General features: G+C 35.1%; 2 protein-coding genes across 2 annotated transcripts; one reads left to right on the top strand and one right to left on the bottom strand.

The window, feature by feature from the left end:
- Positions 1–1,021: 1,021 nt before the first annotated feature.
- On the bottom strand, positions 1,022–10,023 carry LOC100376499 (small nuclear ribonucleoprotein G-like). Its single transcript, XM_002742275.3, has 4 exons — positions 9,903–10,023; positions 9,597–9,619; positions 3,445–3,569; positions 1,022–1,431 (listed from the first exon to the last, which is right to left on the bottom strand). Exons 1-4 carry the CDS (start codon positions 9,932–9,934, stop codon positions 1,378–1,380), a joined length of 234 nt encoding a protein of 77 aa, XP_002742321.1. The 5' UTR covers positions 9,935–10,023; the 3' UTR covers positions 1,022–1,377.
- A 211-nt stretch (positions 10,024–10,234) lies between these two features.
- Positions 10,235–16,628, top strand: LOC102804243 (uncharacterized). The gene is made up of 6 exons (XM_006825881.2): positions 10,235–10,316; positions 12,767–12,920; positions 13,341–13,908; positions 14,265–14,326; positions 15,306–15,428; positions 16,394–16,628. The coding sequence occupies exons 2-6, from the start codon at positions 12,786–12,788 to the stop codon at positions 16,472–16,474; spliced, it is 969 nt and encodes a 322-aa protein (XP_006825944.1). The 5' UTR covers positions 10,235–10,316; positions 12,767–12,785; the 3' UTR covers positions 16,475–16,628.
- Positions 16,629–16,743: the final 115 nt, after the last annotated feature.

The following is a 16,743-nucleotide window of genomic DNA, read 5'->3' as shown; positions in this document are numbered from 1 at the left end:
ATGTTTTTTTTTATAGAAACTATCCAAATAGAAAAGCAAAATAATCATTTTCTGTCTAAGTGACATGATTTATTGGTCTTTCCTGTTTTTGATTATTACTAGAGATGTTCAAACTCCCGCTGTGCACCTGTTCAGAATACAACAATGTTTGAGTATTCAATTCACCTGTGGCAGAGACTAATTCAGCACATTAGGTTGACGCTTGGAGAATGGCACTACAGTTCTGGTTAATAGTACGGCAGCGGAAAAAAGATGTGTGCAAGGTTTATAAAAAAAACAACAAATGTCAGTTCCTTTAAATTTTCGCCATTAACAGGTACCATTCAATTCTGTAATTCAAATTGTCTACAGGACTACACACATCAACAAATTGAGCGACTAACAATACTAGTGATTTTATGCTACAATTGCCTGCATGTAGAGATTCATCCACGACATGTTAAAATACACAAACCGGAAATGCACCACTGATTCATTCAACTTGGGCCTTTAGGCCAGACTTTGTTTATTCCTTGTTTCTCGAGTTTTTATAAGGCAATATTTTTTGAGGCCGAAAAAGTAAAATAAAAATTTTTTCCCCATTAGATTTGTGTGATTCTCAAAGAATTGTAAGTGAGATCATTGGTCGGAGAGAAGAAATAAAATAAAATTTTATTCCATGTATAACCTTGTTTCTCATCTGCGCGAGACTTCGGTACTTTGACGCTGAAATAAAATTTTATTTTTATCTAATTTTTGGCTCCTGTTCATTCGGTGAGTTCGCAAAACAAGGGATAATGAAAGTCTGGCCTTAATAGCCTACGAGTAGAAAAATATCAAAGTTACCCTCCTAATGATGATTTCCAGCATTCCTCTGTCCTAATTCAGATTTTTTGCAATCTACCTTTAAAAAATACAAGTTTAGATAACTGGGCTAAAACATAATAGGATCATGGCAGATAGTTATAGGTAGCTTTATTGTTGTTACAATTTGAACATGATGCCATGGGAGGGGGGTTTACAGGGCTTAATAAAATGCAGATTCAGAATAAAATATACAAAACTGTTTATTGTTCTCTAAAAAAAATAACAATGGTACTTTCGAATTACATTGTTACACTGAACATAAATTCCTATTCGTAATGCAGTCTCATTGTACAATTGCAACGAAATGCTTGAATATTACAACCAAAAATAATAAAAGAAAGTCCCTCCCAAACATTCCCCCGAAAACAAGAAATTGAAAGTTTGCATGATACTTAAAACAAATTATTTTCCGGTATTCTTCAGGAATGTGAATAAACCAATAAATATTGGCAGTACCAATAGAAGAGCACCCCTTCTGAATCTGTAGCTCAAGTGAAGTCATCAAACCAATTGTAACTGTGCAGGTCATTATTATGTCACTCTGTCCAAGGCCTCCAGCATAATTATACTATTCCCACGGATAACCTGTGAATTGAAACCAAACACCATATAAAAGGTAAATTCTGAGGAGTTAGCAGAAAAATATTTACATCTGAACAATAACTAAATTTCATGGGTACTAATGAGAAAATTTAATTTGAAAACTAATATGGCAGCAACACTGACGCTGTGTATCAAATGTTAGACACGGTCCCCAAAATGTGGCGTTTTGAAGTCAAGACAAATGTGCAATAACTGTTGGTTTTCTGTAAACATGGAGTTTAAACAAAGAACACCAGTGTTCTCCCCAGACTCTAAGCCAAGCATCGCGGCTAATTTACATAACAATATATCTTATTTGCATAATTTTGTTTGCATAATAATTAGCTTCCCCAACAAACATTTTAACTGAAATAAAGAACTGATACATATCTCATATATTTTTTATCATTTACATTCATTGTGTTTTATGTGTGCATCAAGTCAAATAAAGTTTGAAATAGAACAGGAAAGAAATGGAAATACTTATAGCCAGTCAGTAAATATATTGTTTATCCGTGGAGGTAATTGGTTCATCATTATTTTGTGTACAAATACAGTCAGTTTTAGTGCCAATGTTACTGTCAGTTCATACGACGGGGGGGGGGGGGGGGGGGGGGGGGGGGGGGGGGGGGGGGATTTGTTTGTTAAATTTGTAAAATCTGTATGAAGAAATTAATAAATCAATAATGACATTTTTTTTCTACAACGGCATTTCAAAACTAAAGTCAGCGATTTTTCATTGATCTATCTATTATTTGTGTAACGCTACGATCACCGTAACATTGTCAGCTGACGGCATTGCGTTGAACAGGTATTCACCGCTGCTGTTGCGATCATCGGTCCCTGACTTTTTTGTTTAAAAATACACAAACTTAGAATGTTTGCTTAATTAAAACGATTCATTGATGATTAACTAAGAAATTACATCAAAATCGCCAACGAAATGTTGTTTTTAAACATCGCGGAAAAACATGCACTCTGCGCCGCCATCTTTGTTACCTCAGTCAAAATCTCCGCTGTAACCCAGCATGCATCGGTTGTGATGTCACTACATGCGTTACGTCGCCTTAGGGTGGCGATCCTCGGTAATGACGCACTATGAATGAGGTATTTCTAGAGGTCAGGGTTCGTTTTTTCCTTGTCCGTCTCGTCTGCAGTTGAATAATTTTTACTTCGATTTATTTACAGTTTTTTTTCCCCGATGCGACTTAATTTCACTTGTTTTTTTAATTCTTGGTAATTAGTGTCACTGGCGATGAAGTAGTAAAAACGCAATTAATCGCAGTGCAGCAACTCGGGATAGACCATCCCGACGCAATGGGCAAATTATTACTACCCTAGTATTTTGGGTTTGCCTGCTCCGCACCCTTGATAGACTTGGTAACTTCTTGTAGACTTCCGTTTTTATCACTGTTTTTGTAAGGCTAACTATGTACAAAGGCGAGATTACCTTTCGATCAATACATGTTATTGTTTTAAAGATGTGCTAGACGAGGCTGACACTTGTAAACAATACAACGTGAATAAGCATCGCGGGCAGGATTTCAAGGATCGCGGGCGAAACAAAAGCGACGCGGCTGTTTGTCTAAGCGACGCGGGCCCGCAGTGCTTGAAAGGCCTGGGGAGAACACTGAACACAAAGTACCATATTTGCTTTGTTACTGGTAGTATTAGAGCACAGGGTAAATAATGTGCATGTCAATGGTCAAAATAAAGATTAGTTTCAAAGGCCCATGTAGACCCAAAAAGGACAGCGACTATGAATAATAATAAATTGCATACGTGTAAGAATTTCCGTCCATGAAATGACAAAATATACAAACAAAAAATGAACCACTAGCTAATAAACGAACAAGGATTATCAACTTGTTGAATCGACTTGGGTCTACAAGTTGTTCATCTGTACAAGTACTTCTAAGAGAGCAAATATGGTACACCCTTAATCTGAATTTCGTAATTTGAGTGTTTTAAGGCCAGCCTTGATATATGACAATGTAGGATGTTATCGCGACTCACCACCATCCCAATTTGATGTTTCTCACCACCTGATATCTCTTCAACTGATTCATCCATTACAAGATTCATGAATGGATCATACCCTCGGAGCACACCAGTCACTTGTCTCCCACCATTTAATTTTACTGTAATACACAAACAAAATAATTGTTGCAATGAAGACCAATTAAATTACAGTGACAGAGAAAAACGAGTGACAGGGAAATTTGGAATAATGGGTTGTTCTCAACTGGTTACTAAGCATGTATTGTAACCATGCCGGAAAGTTTTGAACCATCTAGTACTCCCCAATTTAATTGTATATGCCCCTCTTACATGCATCAATAGTCATGGAGAAAGGTCATATACAATAACCTATTTTCCACTTCGTGCGAGATCTTGCTGTCTTAAGTTTGCCTAGCAACTACCTGCTAGTCATGATTAAAATGGTGCTAAATCGTTGGTGTGTCAAGTGCCACGCGTTAAATTTCCTGAGTAAATTCAGCGTTTCATCGTCCAACTATAAAAAAAATATTCTTCTTGCAATCGCTAAAGCTGTGCACGATTTGGGACTTGAGGAAGACCACGATTTGTAACACCATGATTATAAAAACAATATTTCTATACGATTTTGAAATTACCTGGTTACTCAAGTGTGATTTAATTAATGTTCAAGAATTCGGCTTGTTCAACTATTCTGTGTTAGCACTCTTCATTAGCTACATTAGCATATACATGTACCATGGAGCTATATACATGTAGATCCAGGGTTCTCCCCAGGGCTTTTTAGCGCCGAGGTCCGCGGCGCTATACCTGTGAATCTCGGCGCTTCACTTGGGACCTCGGCGCTATGTGTTCTCACCTCGGCGCTTGATTTCATATTTGACATGCCAATATCAGATGTGAAAAATCTTTGTTCGCCACGTCGGTCGGCCCCGACCGTCACTCGAAATTAGTGACCACCACGGAAATGCGAGGACTATTGTCTGATTGTTAGTATAATTACGTACCGACCGACACGCATCCTGTCAGTCGTGGATTATAATTTATAAACAATAGACCTAGTCGCACGATACGTAGCGGCTAGTCAAATTTGTGGAATTAGCACCTCTTTGTTTGTAAGTAAATACTTTCTGCGATAGACACAGTCTTTAGATTGAAAGCTAAAATTATTTCAAAATCAATTCCACCTCGATATAACATGGTCAAATCGGAGTTCACGATCACTTCACGCTACTCAAGAAAAAAACAACGTGTTTATTGCGTTATTTGGTAAAATACATTTGAACTGTTATCATTGCGAATCATGTAAAAACTCTTCTTTCAAGACCTAATTTACCTTTTAAAAATTGCAAATCACCTATTTCGAAAGCTATCATGCAGTTGTCAATTGAAATCGATGCCAACACATCGTGCTACGACATTCGCTTTACTTCCGCAATGTAATCTTTATGATCACTACCATTCGGGAAAACTTCGGGTTCTACCGGCATTACCATGCGGCATTTTGATTGGTTAATGGCATTCTTGACCCATCGGGTCAAAGGACACAAACATCATGGCGGGTCTGGTTTTTTTTACCGAAGCGATCAAGTGATCAAAAATAATCGCTCCAGATAAAAATAAGTCGGATTTTACTTACATTTCATATCAAAAAAAAAAAAAGTTAAATTTGTTGAGGAATTATTGCTATAACTGGTGTATAACATGGCCAAGTAAGTTATGTCACGTCGTAACTTTGATGATCGTTTTGAAGCTTTATTTGTTCGCTCATTACTGTAATTGTAAACGTTTTAGAAGTTGATGGCACGAATAATAAATTACAACAATACGTCAATTACGTGATCGATTTTTTGAAGGAGAATGTTTTTGGAGTGAATAAAATTATGAGATTCGTGAACATAAATCTGGCTTAACGTTTTGAATGCGTTTCCTTCAACGTTTTACAAAACAATTAAATTGCAACAATAATTTATTTGTGTTTGTTTTTAGTCTGCAGCATTTGTATTTCGAGAATGTTTCAAACTCTTCTAAATTGTGAAACATAATGTGTTCATTCCATTAAAAAAAATATTTGCCCTGTGACTGAGCTCACTAATATTCATAATTGTAAATAAGTTCTGTTAATGAAGGAAAGATATGTAAATGATATGCAAATTATTATGCAAATTAGCCCCGGCGCTATGAATTTTTTCTGGGGAGAACCCTGGTAGATCCATGCATACTATACTACCGGTAATTGAATTTTGAAATGACTAATGTGATAGCCTCAATAACTATTCTATAGCACAATGATGTAAGGAAATAATACCCACTATAAAACAGAATACGGTGAATACTTATATATTGAAGTATTACAACTTGTATATGGCTAATGATAACTTAATGTGCAAATATAACATCCTAGTCGCTACACAATGGCTGATAATTGTCATGACCTAGTGCTAACAGTGTCATTTAAATGCGTCATCAATCCGACCCGAAGAAGCTTAGGGCCTACAAATCTTTCAAAGATGTCAAATTGTGTTGCAACATTGTGTGGCTGACATGCAGTACACAGTGATTTTTGAAACAAGTTCACTGACAACCTTATCTAGCTTGATTTGAATATACAGCATTCAATGCCTCATGCAGTCACTGGTATTGGGTCTGGATGCAACTCCATAGGACCTTTTCCTACCACAATTGACAAAATGCAGAGATCAAATGTACTAGTTTTTAGAGATTCAGTGTCTAACAAAATTGTCTGTTCGAAAGCTGACACTGATTGCCCCTTTCAGACTGTTTTTGGAATCATACACCATACATATATATTTGTGCTAAATGCGAGATTCATTCTTACATTTGCTATAAGCACAACATTTAACTCCAAATGTAGCTTCAAGTATCATATTTTTTCGTGATCAAGGATTTCAACACACACAACAATGTGGTTGCCACCATATTAAACTGAAAGCTTGACGTGTGTCACATGACTCAACAGGTCCCGCAGTTTTTTGTTTTTTTTTGGGGGGGGGGGGCACGGAACAAAAGTGGGGCACAAAAGAACTCTTTTCACATGGCAATATACGTTTTTGGAAAGTCATTCTATAAGGGTAATCAAAGTAAGCTTAGAAAGAACTCTTGTATGCCAATAGTATATAGACACATTCAAATTAATTTAAAATTTAAGATTAGCCTTGGCAACTAAAACTTGTGATCCACATTACTGCAGTTTATACAGGGTTCATACATTTAAAGTCAAATGAAATTCCAGAACTTTCCAGGAGTTTTTCCAGGACTATTTAGGTCATTTTGGGTCCATTTTCCAGGAGTGATGGACAATGAAATATTTTTTTTTTCAAAACACCTAAGCTTTACAGACATGTTTCTCTATTGATTATTCCTTTAATTTTTGTATTTTTTCCTCCAAATTGGACGACACACGCAATTTCATATTTTTTCTCTTTAGCAGTTCTTCTGAGACTATTTGATTTTGTTACAAATGTTATGTGTCTTGCGGTATCTGCCTTCTCAGCATACTTTTCGGAAGAATTGGTTAATTCACACATCAGCCTTGAGTCTTTTCTTTTTTTTCCAGCTTTTCAATCTCAGAAAGAATGCCTTTCCTTATCCTGCTAGCGGCTGCACTTTACTTCTGCATTTTTTGCTCCTCAAGATGGGCAATCAGTGTTCTAACTATGTTGGCATGTTGTACCAAGTCCATGATACACCCCGTTTCGACTCCGGCTTGCTTTTCCTTTTAAGTGCATGTTCTTGATCTTGTAAAATTCGACCTCTCAAAATTAGCGACCACCATGGAAATGCTTCTGACCAGGACTATTGTCCGACTGTTATTATAATTTATGTACCGACCGACACACATCCTGCCAGTCGTGGATTATAATTTGTAAACAATAGACCTAGTCGCACGATACATGGGCGCTAGTCAATTTTGTGAAATTAGCACCTCTTTGTAAGTAAATACTTTCTGCGATAGACAGTCTTTAGATTGAAAGCTAAAATTCTTTCAAAATCAATTCCATCTTGATGTAACATGGTCAAAGCGTAGTTCACGATCAGTTTACGCTACTCAAGAACGAACGTGTTTATTGCGTGATTTAGTAAAATTGATTTGAACTGTTATCAACGTGAATCATGTAAAAACTCTGCTTTCAAGACCTATTTTACCTTTTAAAAATTGCTAATCACCAGTTTCGAAAACCATCATGCCAACAATTCACGCTACGACATCGCTTTACTTTTGCAATGTAATTTTTATGATCACTACCTTTCAGACTCTACCGGCATTACCATGCGGCATTCTGATTGGTTGATGGCATTCTTGACCCATCGAGTCGAAGGACACATGGCGGGTCTGTGTATTTTATCTAAGCAATGGAGTGATCAAAAATGACCACTCTCGATTAAAACTCAGTCAATTTTACTTTTATTTCATATAAAAAAAAAGAAGTAATATTTTTTGCATGGCATCATGACTGAGTAAGAAGAATTATTGGTATAATCGATGTATAACGTCTCGAAGTAAGTTGTGTCATGTCGTACCTTTGAAAGTTTTATTTGTTTGTTCATTACTGTGAATATACAAGTTTTAGAAATTAATGGTACGAATAATAAATCACAACAATACGTCAAATAATTACGTGGTTGATTTTTTGAAAGAGAATGTTTTTTGAGTAAATAAGATCGTAAACATATTCCTGGCTGAAACGTTTCAAATGAGTTTTATTTAACTTTTTACAATAGACCGAACTCATTAATATTCATTGCTAATTAATATTCATATAGCTTACTAACATTCATGACCGACCTGCACTCACCGGCTGGCGAGATCCCTGCCTGGCGGCGCGATATTTAGCCTGGCGAGTACTATTTTACCATGGCGACCCGCCCTAACAAACCAACGTGTGGAGAACACAGGAGGGCTATCACAATACGACGTAAATTATTTTTCTGCAGAAAGGTTAATGTTGATTATTTACAAGTGCGATCGGGTTTCCAGTATTTTCAACGAGTCAATCACATTTTTAAGGACATTTCAGGACTTTCCAGGGGTCCTTTGAAATTCAAGGACTTTCAAAGACTTTCCAAGAGCCACGTACGAACCCTGTTATAATACTTACAGAAAATACATGTGACATTACAATTGTGGTTTTCAGTATTAATTCCAGAGCACCTTTGTGACATATTCAATTTAAATCTGATTTTTAAGATACCAGAAATTGGATAATAATATGGAGATAACCAATATGCATATTTTTCTATACTAATCTTATCTGTAGATTACCCTGGAGAATCTATGAACCAAATTTCATTTAAATGTGATATTACATAGTATGCTTGAATTTCAATCCAAAACTATTGCATTGTTCCCAGGCACTTGTATACCAAGCCATACTGAAATGCAATAACTTTTTTTGAAAAAATTGGGTAATTATTATGCAAAGTAAGCAATTATTATGCACAGATTTTAACTCCAAGCTAATAAGGTCTATGTATGTACTAGGTTCATTAAAAAATGATATAAATTTCATAATTTTATTATAGATGTATTAAACTCAAAACTAATTAGTTGCATTTTCACAGACCATCAATGTACCAAGTTTTATTGAAATGCGATTAGAACTTGAGATATTGACGGAAAAGTTGTTTATTTTACAGCAACCCCTGAAAAGAATAGGATGGATGTAATTTTGCTGGTATCAGGTAAGAAGTGCGTGAACAATATATTGATACATGGCCGATTCTCTAAGACAGACCGGAAACAAGACAAAAATAAAAGATTTTTCAAGTTAACGTGGGGGGAAATAAACGTTGCTAAGTATTATCATCAGGGAAAGCTATTGTTTAAGCTAGTCTGTGATTGGCTGCTGTCAATGTCTGGGGGAGTTTGACCAGTTTGTGACGTAGGCTTGTCTTAGAGAATGAAACAACCAAGTAGTAATGAAAATTAACAGTAAAATAAAGGCGATGGATGTTAATCTCTAATAATTGATCTATATGTACTGTTTTGTCTATACATAACAAAAAATAGCTATGCGTCTGTGAATGTGGAGGTGCTCATTTTCATCTGGACCTTTTCGGCACCTGTCGGGCTGCCATAAAATCACAATGTTAATACCACCCCTAAAACAGCTATATGTACACAGGGCTAAACAAAAAGCAGCACTTACAGGAGAGTTTCTTGTCCATAAATCTGTGAAAAAAATAAAATAAAAATTAGCTAAAAAACGTTGATTTTGTCAAGAATTAGAACAAGACTTCTCAACACAGCAGTTTCGATTGGAATATTCAGATCTAAAATGTCACCAATGCAACATTTACAAACAATAACATGAACAAAAACAAGCCATGTTGACATGACATGGAGGCAGCCATTTTGGCATCTATAATTTTACGTTTATTTCAAGCCAAATCACTGGAATTATGTATTATTTTTCATTTGGAAATACAGTTTGAAATGTAGAATAACTACTTACTTTTTCAATTCCGGTGGATGTGCTTTACTCATAGTGGATTCTTAGCGATACAACAGCTGATTAAACCCAAAACAAAGATGGCTGCACAACGCCAAGCGGACGACTTTACATCGAACTGGGTCAGACTATTATCTTTGTGAGGGACTAATAGAACAGCGAGTAAATGAAGTGTGGTAAAATTCATAAATGTTATTATTGATATATTTCGGATCTTAACACGCATATGTTTTGTTTAAAAATACCAAAGGTTAATATAATTTCTTTTCTATTTACAAAAATACGGATCCTGAATGTATTATTAAGAATGGTTTAGTCCGTATTCCGAATCAGTACCCGAATAAACCCGAACGTGCGAAAGGATTCTGCAGACCGACGACTGAAAAATGCGAAACGTTTGATTTTATGCTATACAAAGTAAGTAGAATTTGGCGTGTATTTTATTTTTGATAGAGTGTACCATGTACAAAGATAGTTGTTATCACATATTCAATTCTGAATTATTTGTGAAGTTGATTTTGTTAGAAATAAAACTTTTCTGCCATTGGCTGTGAGTGGACGGCTTGGCAACCAATCAGGAAGACAAAAAACAGCATCATGAAAAACCCCGCGAGTTTCCAACATGAATTGGTTTCTTCAGAGAGTAAACGACATTGTAAATCTAAATGTTCAGTTGATACTTGGCTAGAATGCGTCGTCGATTCCAATTGAGATTATTTTGAAGGCGACGCCATTTTATTTTGTCTCTCGAGTCGAATGCGAAGGCTACGACGTTGACATACTTATTATCAGTATGTACTCCAGCGCACATCTACTGATATTTATGTTGCATGTTATCACACCTTTCATTCCGAGAATTCACGCCAGCAATATTTACTTTCATCTAATTTATCCTGTAAATTAAAATTACAGGAATTGTCATTTTAAGTTCTGGGAATTTGATGAAATGTGTTTTGTATTTTATTTAGATCGAAGAGATAACTGTATCCATGGTTGTACTAAGTAGTCTAATTCTTTTTTGAAAATTAGTAGTATTTCAATCTTTTGCTACACACGAAGAAAAGATCCAAATAGGGGTTACCGGTGCCCTTGTGAAATCTGGGGGGGGGGGATTCCATATTTTGCGAATATTTACTCACGCATGCCTGACACTATTTTTTTTCACATTATACAGTCATGAGTTTTTATTTTTTATTCTCTTCAACTGTGTAAATTTTTAATTTCCCAAATGAGGAATCTCTGATCTAAACAAGAAAATGTGTATTACAAACCTTTTGATGACAAGATTTGACAATGTAGTATGTTGTAGACACAGTCACTTGGGGGCTGAAAATCAATAAATACTAATTAAATCGTTGGATATCATCAGAAAACGCGGGATTTGTGCAGTTTTGCATAAAACCAAGTTGGCGATTATGAACAATGGTTATTAACGTAACACCTGATCCCCTCTAAAAAAAATTTCCGCATTTTAAGGTAAGAAATCGAAATTTGAAACCGACAGGGTGTCGATTTACTAGGTGCCATGTTTCACAACTTGTTTGTTTATATACGTATAGCGGAGGATTTTTTTTTTTTTAAATTAGTATTTATTGATTTTCAGCCCCCAAGTGACTGTAGTTGTAGTAGTGAAATTAAACTTTAGGTCACAGTTAGATTATTTAACTGGAAACATTTCTGGCAGTAGATATTCCAGAATCTAATTGTGAGCAGTAACAGTGCTGTATATACATGTATTTTTTTCTGAATTGTTACAGCAGTACCGAGAATTATTCGGACAGACAGCAGGAAAGCTTTCAACTTTGCAAAACACTTGTCGTTGTTTTAGACTTGGCGGCACCGCTTGACAGGATGGTGTACTATGTAGGATTCACTATTTCTTCGGGTGATCAACATGATGATTTGCAAACTTAGTGTAATATTCAATAACTACTCTTCATTTCTTGTTTATCTACATTGTATGTAATTCAAGAATTATTAAAACAACAAAATAACATTTTCAATGAATGAGTGTCATTTTGAAAAACTATGCTTTACTCTCATCTGCTATAAAAATTGAATGATCTAAAATCTGTCAATACGACAACGCTGTAAAGTTTAAATTATACAAAAACAAAGTCTTTTGCAGAGTTGCAAGGCATCTTCTTAACTGACTGTCTGAAAAATTCTCAGAATGGTTGTAAATGTTGAATTATAGAAGAACACAAAATAATTATTCATTGTTGTCTGTTTTTTTTTGTTTTTTTAGCTATATATGCCATCATAATTTTGAATGCTGGAGCCCTGTTAAATATAGACAGAGCTAGACATTTAGAGTAGTCTTTTATAGCCTGGGAAAAGTAAAATTGCCATTCAAATAACTGAATAGTAACTGCCCTGATAGAAGTTGTTGATTTCGTCAAATAGATGCTGGCCTCTCTGGATTCGTGTCAGTGATAATGTGTGGAATACTTTTTCATGAAAGATGTAAATCGAAAAATATTTTTAAAAAATGGTTCCTGGTTTGCATGTATTGTATGAAAAATCAATAGAAACTACTCAAAATTTATGTTAACACAAATTTGATTTACCTACTAAAATTTAAAAATCCTGTAAAATTTATAGTGAGAAAGGAAAAAAGGGAAAACAACTACAGGATATTTTCAACTCTAGCATTTTCTTGAGTAATGAATGTCCAAAACAATTTAAAAATTGAATATTTTGTAAAAAAAAAATTCTTTGAGATGGGAGTGTCAAAACTTTATCTTTGATTGTTTGCATCATCTGTACAAATGCTGAATTAATTGTATGGTACACCCCACCCTCTGGTCAGATCACTAGTAATGTTTTTGATGAATTGTTGAAATAAGAATTTTCTTTTTTAACAGGTAGTTGTAACTGAAAACAATGGACGCTACTGGCGGTATCGATGATATGACATATACCTGTTTGTCTACTGTTTCGAATGCTGCAAGTCAGTTTGAAAGTAATTATAATAGCAGTAACCAGCAAGCCCATGTCATGTATGTTAACACACCTCAGGTAAGTAAACTCTAACGGCAAATGTTAAATATGATGATGCAGTGGCAGGCCTTTCCTTGTATATTTGGAAATAAATATTCTAAATAAGAACGATGTCATGATATTTCCAAGATGGCGATGCAAACTAAAAAAGTGCTGACATTTTTCACCTCTTTCCCCATTCCTCTAAAGATGTAAAACTGCCAATTAGTTTTTTTCTTTCACCTAGCATTGAGGTCCTTTTTTTTCTGAATAATATTGCTGTAAATTGTTAAGTTTTTCTTCAAACTTGCCCTGTAGAAGTTTTCAAAATTGTCTTTGTCATCTATTTTTATTGAATATGGTATTGTGTTGTATAGTACTAAACAACAAGCTACTTTCTGTTATTCATCCAGACATATCATACAATAGTTTTATAAAATATGCATGTTCTTATTATAGGAACCACAGGCTGGGATATCATTCCACCCAGCTCAGTTGGGTAATGGTGTGCCCACACACTCTGAAGCAATAGGTAACTTCCAGAGTTCAACCGAGATGAACTTCTTGCCGCAAAACTCTGGCGGTAACAATGAGCGAAATACACCAGTATTATATCCAAGTGCTGCTCTTTCACTGCCCACCACAACTCAGTCTCCAATCTATCCAGCTCGCAATGGTAGTGGAGGAGATGCACAACCCATAGCAACCATGGCACAGTCGTCAACCACTGGTACCATGCAAGCACAGGGACAACAACAAAATATTTACACAGGGCATGGTAACTCAAGTGATGCAGCTAACAAAGTGCAACCAAATGGAGATGTACGTCAGCAATATTATCTCCTAAACAATCCTGGTGCCATGAATGGTAATATTGACGTGGTCAAGACCAGTAGTTCACAGAGTAATTTGGGACAAGGTGATAATGTGGCAATAGATGTTGGTGGGAATCCACCTTTGAATGGAGCTGCTAACAACACTGTTATATTAGTTGGTGCCAATCAAGTTCCACTGCAGCTGGCTTCCGGTGAGTAGAATTGTGTTATTTTAACCAGTGACAAGAACATCCATACACAACTGTGACAAAGAAAAAAGGATGTACTTTACATTGTCTCAGTTTTCACCATTTTGTGTCAATTACACATGACTGTCTATTGCTAAGCAATTTGTACAATTAAATTTGATAAAACAGTGATCTTTGTGTATCCATGTGTGTAAACAAATATCCAAGTACGCTACATTCAAATCCAAAAATATTCATTCCATCAAAGAAAATAACACAATCCCCATTTTATCACAATATGCTAAATTAAATTTGAGGTTAGTGTTATCGATATGATTGACACGCATACTAAACTTGTATTGTTCACTATTCACTTTCAGGATCACAGTTATTATCCATGTCCCAAGACAACAGAGGTCATGTTGCTGTAGCCAAAGAATTGGTAATTATACAATTTAAAAATAATTTTGTGGCATGTGAGGCCAAAAAAAAAAGTTATTTCTGGTTAGTGTGCGCTAGTTATAAAGCTGACACTTTTTCGTTTGGCTTCTGCCAAAACATTGTTCAAATGAAAGAATAAAAGGGTGTTCATTGCACCATTTTTTGAACATCAAAGAACCAGAAACAAATGTTACACTTATATATGTTCATTTACCATCTTAACAAACTTTTTACAAAAATGAATTTCAAATTTTTATATTTCAATGGAATAGCATTAGACTCTTCGTCATGCAAAAAAAGGGTTTCCATTGACCAATCCCATATATATATATATATATATATATATATATATATATATATATATATATATATATGGATATTTATATTTGGTCTAGTTGCTATCTAATTTGCAGATGTGTCAATTCATTGTTTTGTATATTCAACAATGACCTTATGTTAAGTCACTCTACTGTGTTTGTGCGTTTGTGCACAACAACTTAGCAGCTATAATAAAGCTAGTTTACACCTGTTAAAAACCAGTGAATACTTATATCAAGCATATTGAACTTAGCTCAGAGAAGAGTTGGTCTTGTACTTTTGGGGTATAAACACTAAGCAACATTACCAATCCTGGGCTGATGGTACAAGGTACATTTCTCAACTTTGCAGTGAAGTCAATAGAGGCTTTATCAAGTGAGCATGGTGAAACAATAGTGACTTTATATTTACTTTACTCAGTGCTAACTTTTTTATATTCAAATTTTAGTTTTGAGTCAGACTTTTGTTTATAGTGTTATGAAAATGGTCTGAAATGAATATGAATTTCTGTGAGAATATCACCCACTATATATATCATTGTTTCCATACTCTGATGTCTTGTAGTCGATAATAGGTTTGTAAGTTTAGTATTTTCTATGAAGTGTGAACAAGGGAATTGCTGGTGGCAGATTGCAATAAATCTTATAATGTTTTGCTTTCAGCAAAGTATGGATCAATCTGAAGAGCCTTTATATGTGAATGCCAAGCAGTATCACAGAATATTGAAAAGACGAGAGGCCAGAGCAAAGTTGGAGGCTCTTGGAAGAATACCAAAACAAAGAAAGGTATGTTTTGTAAACACACAATCTACCTACACCTTTTATGGTGAAAACATGTCCCACATTTGCTCTATAAGAAACGCATAAACTAACATATATCACTTGTTAAAAATGTTAGCATAAATGGTTCAGTGTCATTTTGTCACACAACGCATTAAAATTTTGCAATTTACATGTGTATTGTATACCTATCTCATAGGTACCGCTATATCATTAAACATGACATGCATTAACATCCTACAAAACGTTTTGGCTCATGTGCACTAATAGAAGCTGAGCATATACAGTTAATTATTTTTATTGGTGCAGTGTGGTATTTTGTCGAAAAAGTAACTATTTGAATGTCACTGTAAAACTTGGTTCCAGGGTGTTTATGCTTTGACTTAAATCTGCTTTGAGATTTAATTCAGAATGTTTATTAGTTACTTCAAGCGCAGTGGTCACCGCACAGCGCGTGTTCGAATTTCATGTAAATAAACAATGTATTTTACACGCGTTGTATACGGTGCTATGAGTCCCATATCGAACAGGACGCGGGGCGACGACCACCGCGCTTTAAGGATGACAGTCTCGAATTGGCGACTGGATGCCAAATTTATTTTTAAGTGTCTTGTCCCTATCTCTGACACACTTAACCGATTCAGTTTTACTTTTTCTGAATAAATCATTGATTTGAGTGCATACTTATTAATTATGTTATAAAATATTTTTTTGGGTGGTTTTTGAAAACTTCTTTATGAAGAGAATAATTAAAATGTAATATAGGCTATGAGTTTTCTAATAGAAAATGCATGTACGTGTTAATCATACATGGAGTTTGTGCGGGTGTTTTCTGATCTTTGACCCCTGAACCTACTACACTTTCAATGATTACCGATAATTTTTCATAAAACACGAATAATGCATACATTCTGTATTTACATATGAGCTCTGCAGAGTTTAATGCTGATTTGTTATCTTTCTCATCCTAGAAATATCTTCACGAGTCTCGTCATCTTCATGCAGTCAATAGGAGAAGAATGATTGGAGGAAAATTTGCAACCAAAAGTTAATTTATTGAACGATCATGTTTTCTGTTTTTATAAAAGTTGAACTGAGTGCTAAATTGCCCGATAATGCAGGGTATCTCTTTATTTGTATGTATTTTCATTGGTTAAACTATTATTTATTAATATTTGATGAAAAAATAAAGTTCACGATATCATATTATTGTCAGTATTTGAATATTTGTTGTGTAGTAAAAGTGACATAAGTAATTTGGGAGGATATTGAGGCAAAATGGAGACCAGTCAATGTTTCCAGTGTTTGGTTGGAAATAATA

The sequence above is a fragment of the Saccoglossus kowalevskii genome, chromosome 10 (assembly GCF_978046115.1).
Source record: "Saccoglossus kowalevskii chromosome 10, keSacKowa6.1, whole genome shotgun sequence".
Taxonomy (NCBI): domain Eukaryota; kingdom Metazoa; phylum Hemichordata; class Enteropneusta; family Harrimaniidae; genus Saccoglossus; species Saccoglossus kowalevskii.
This window is presented reverse-complemented; position numbering and strand designations above follow the sequence as displayed.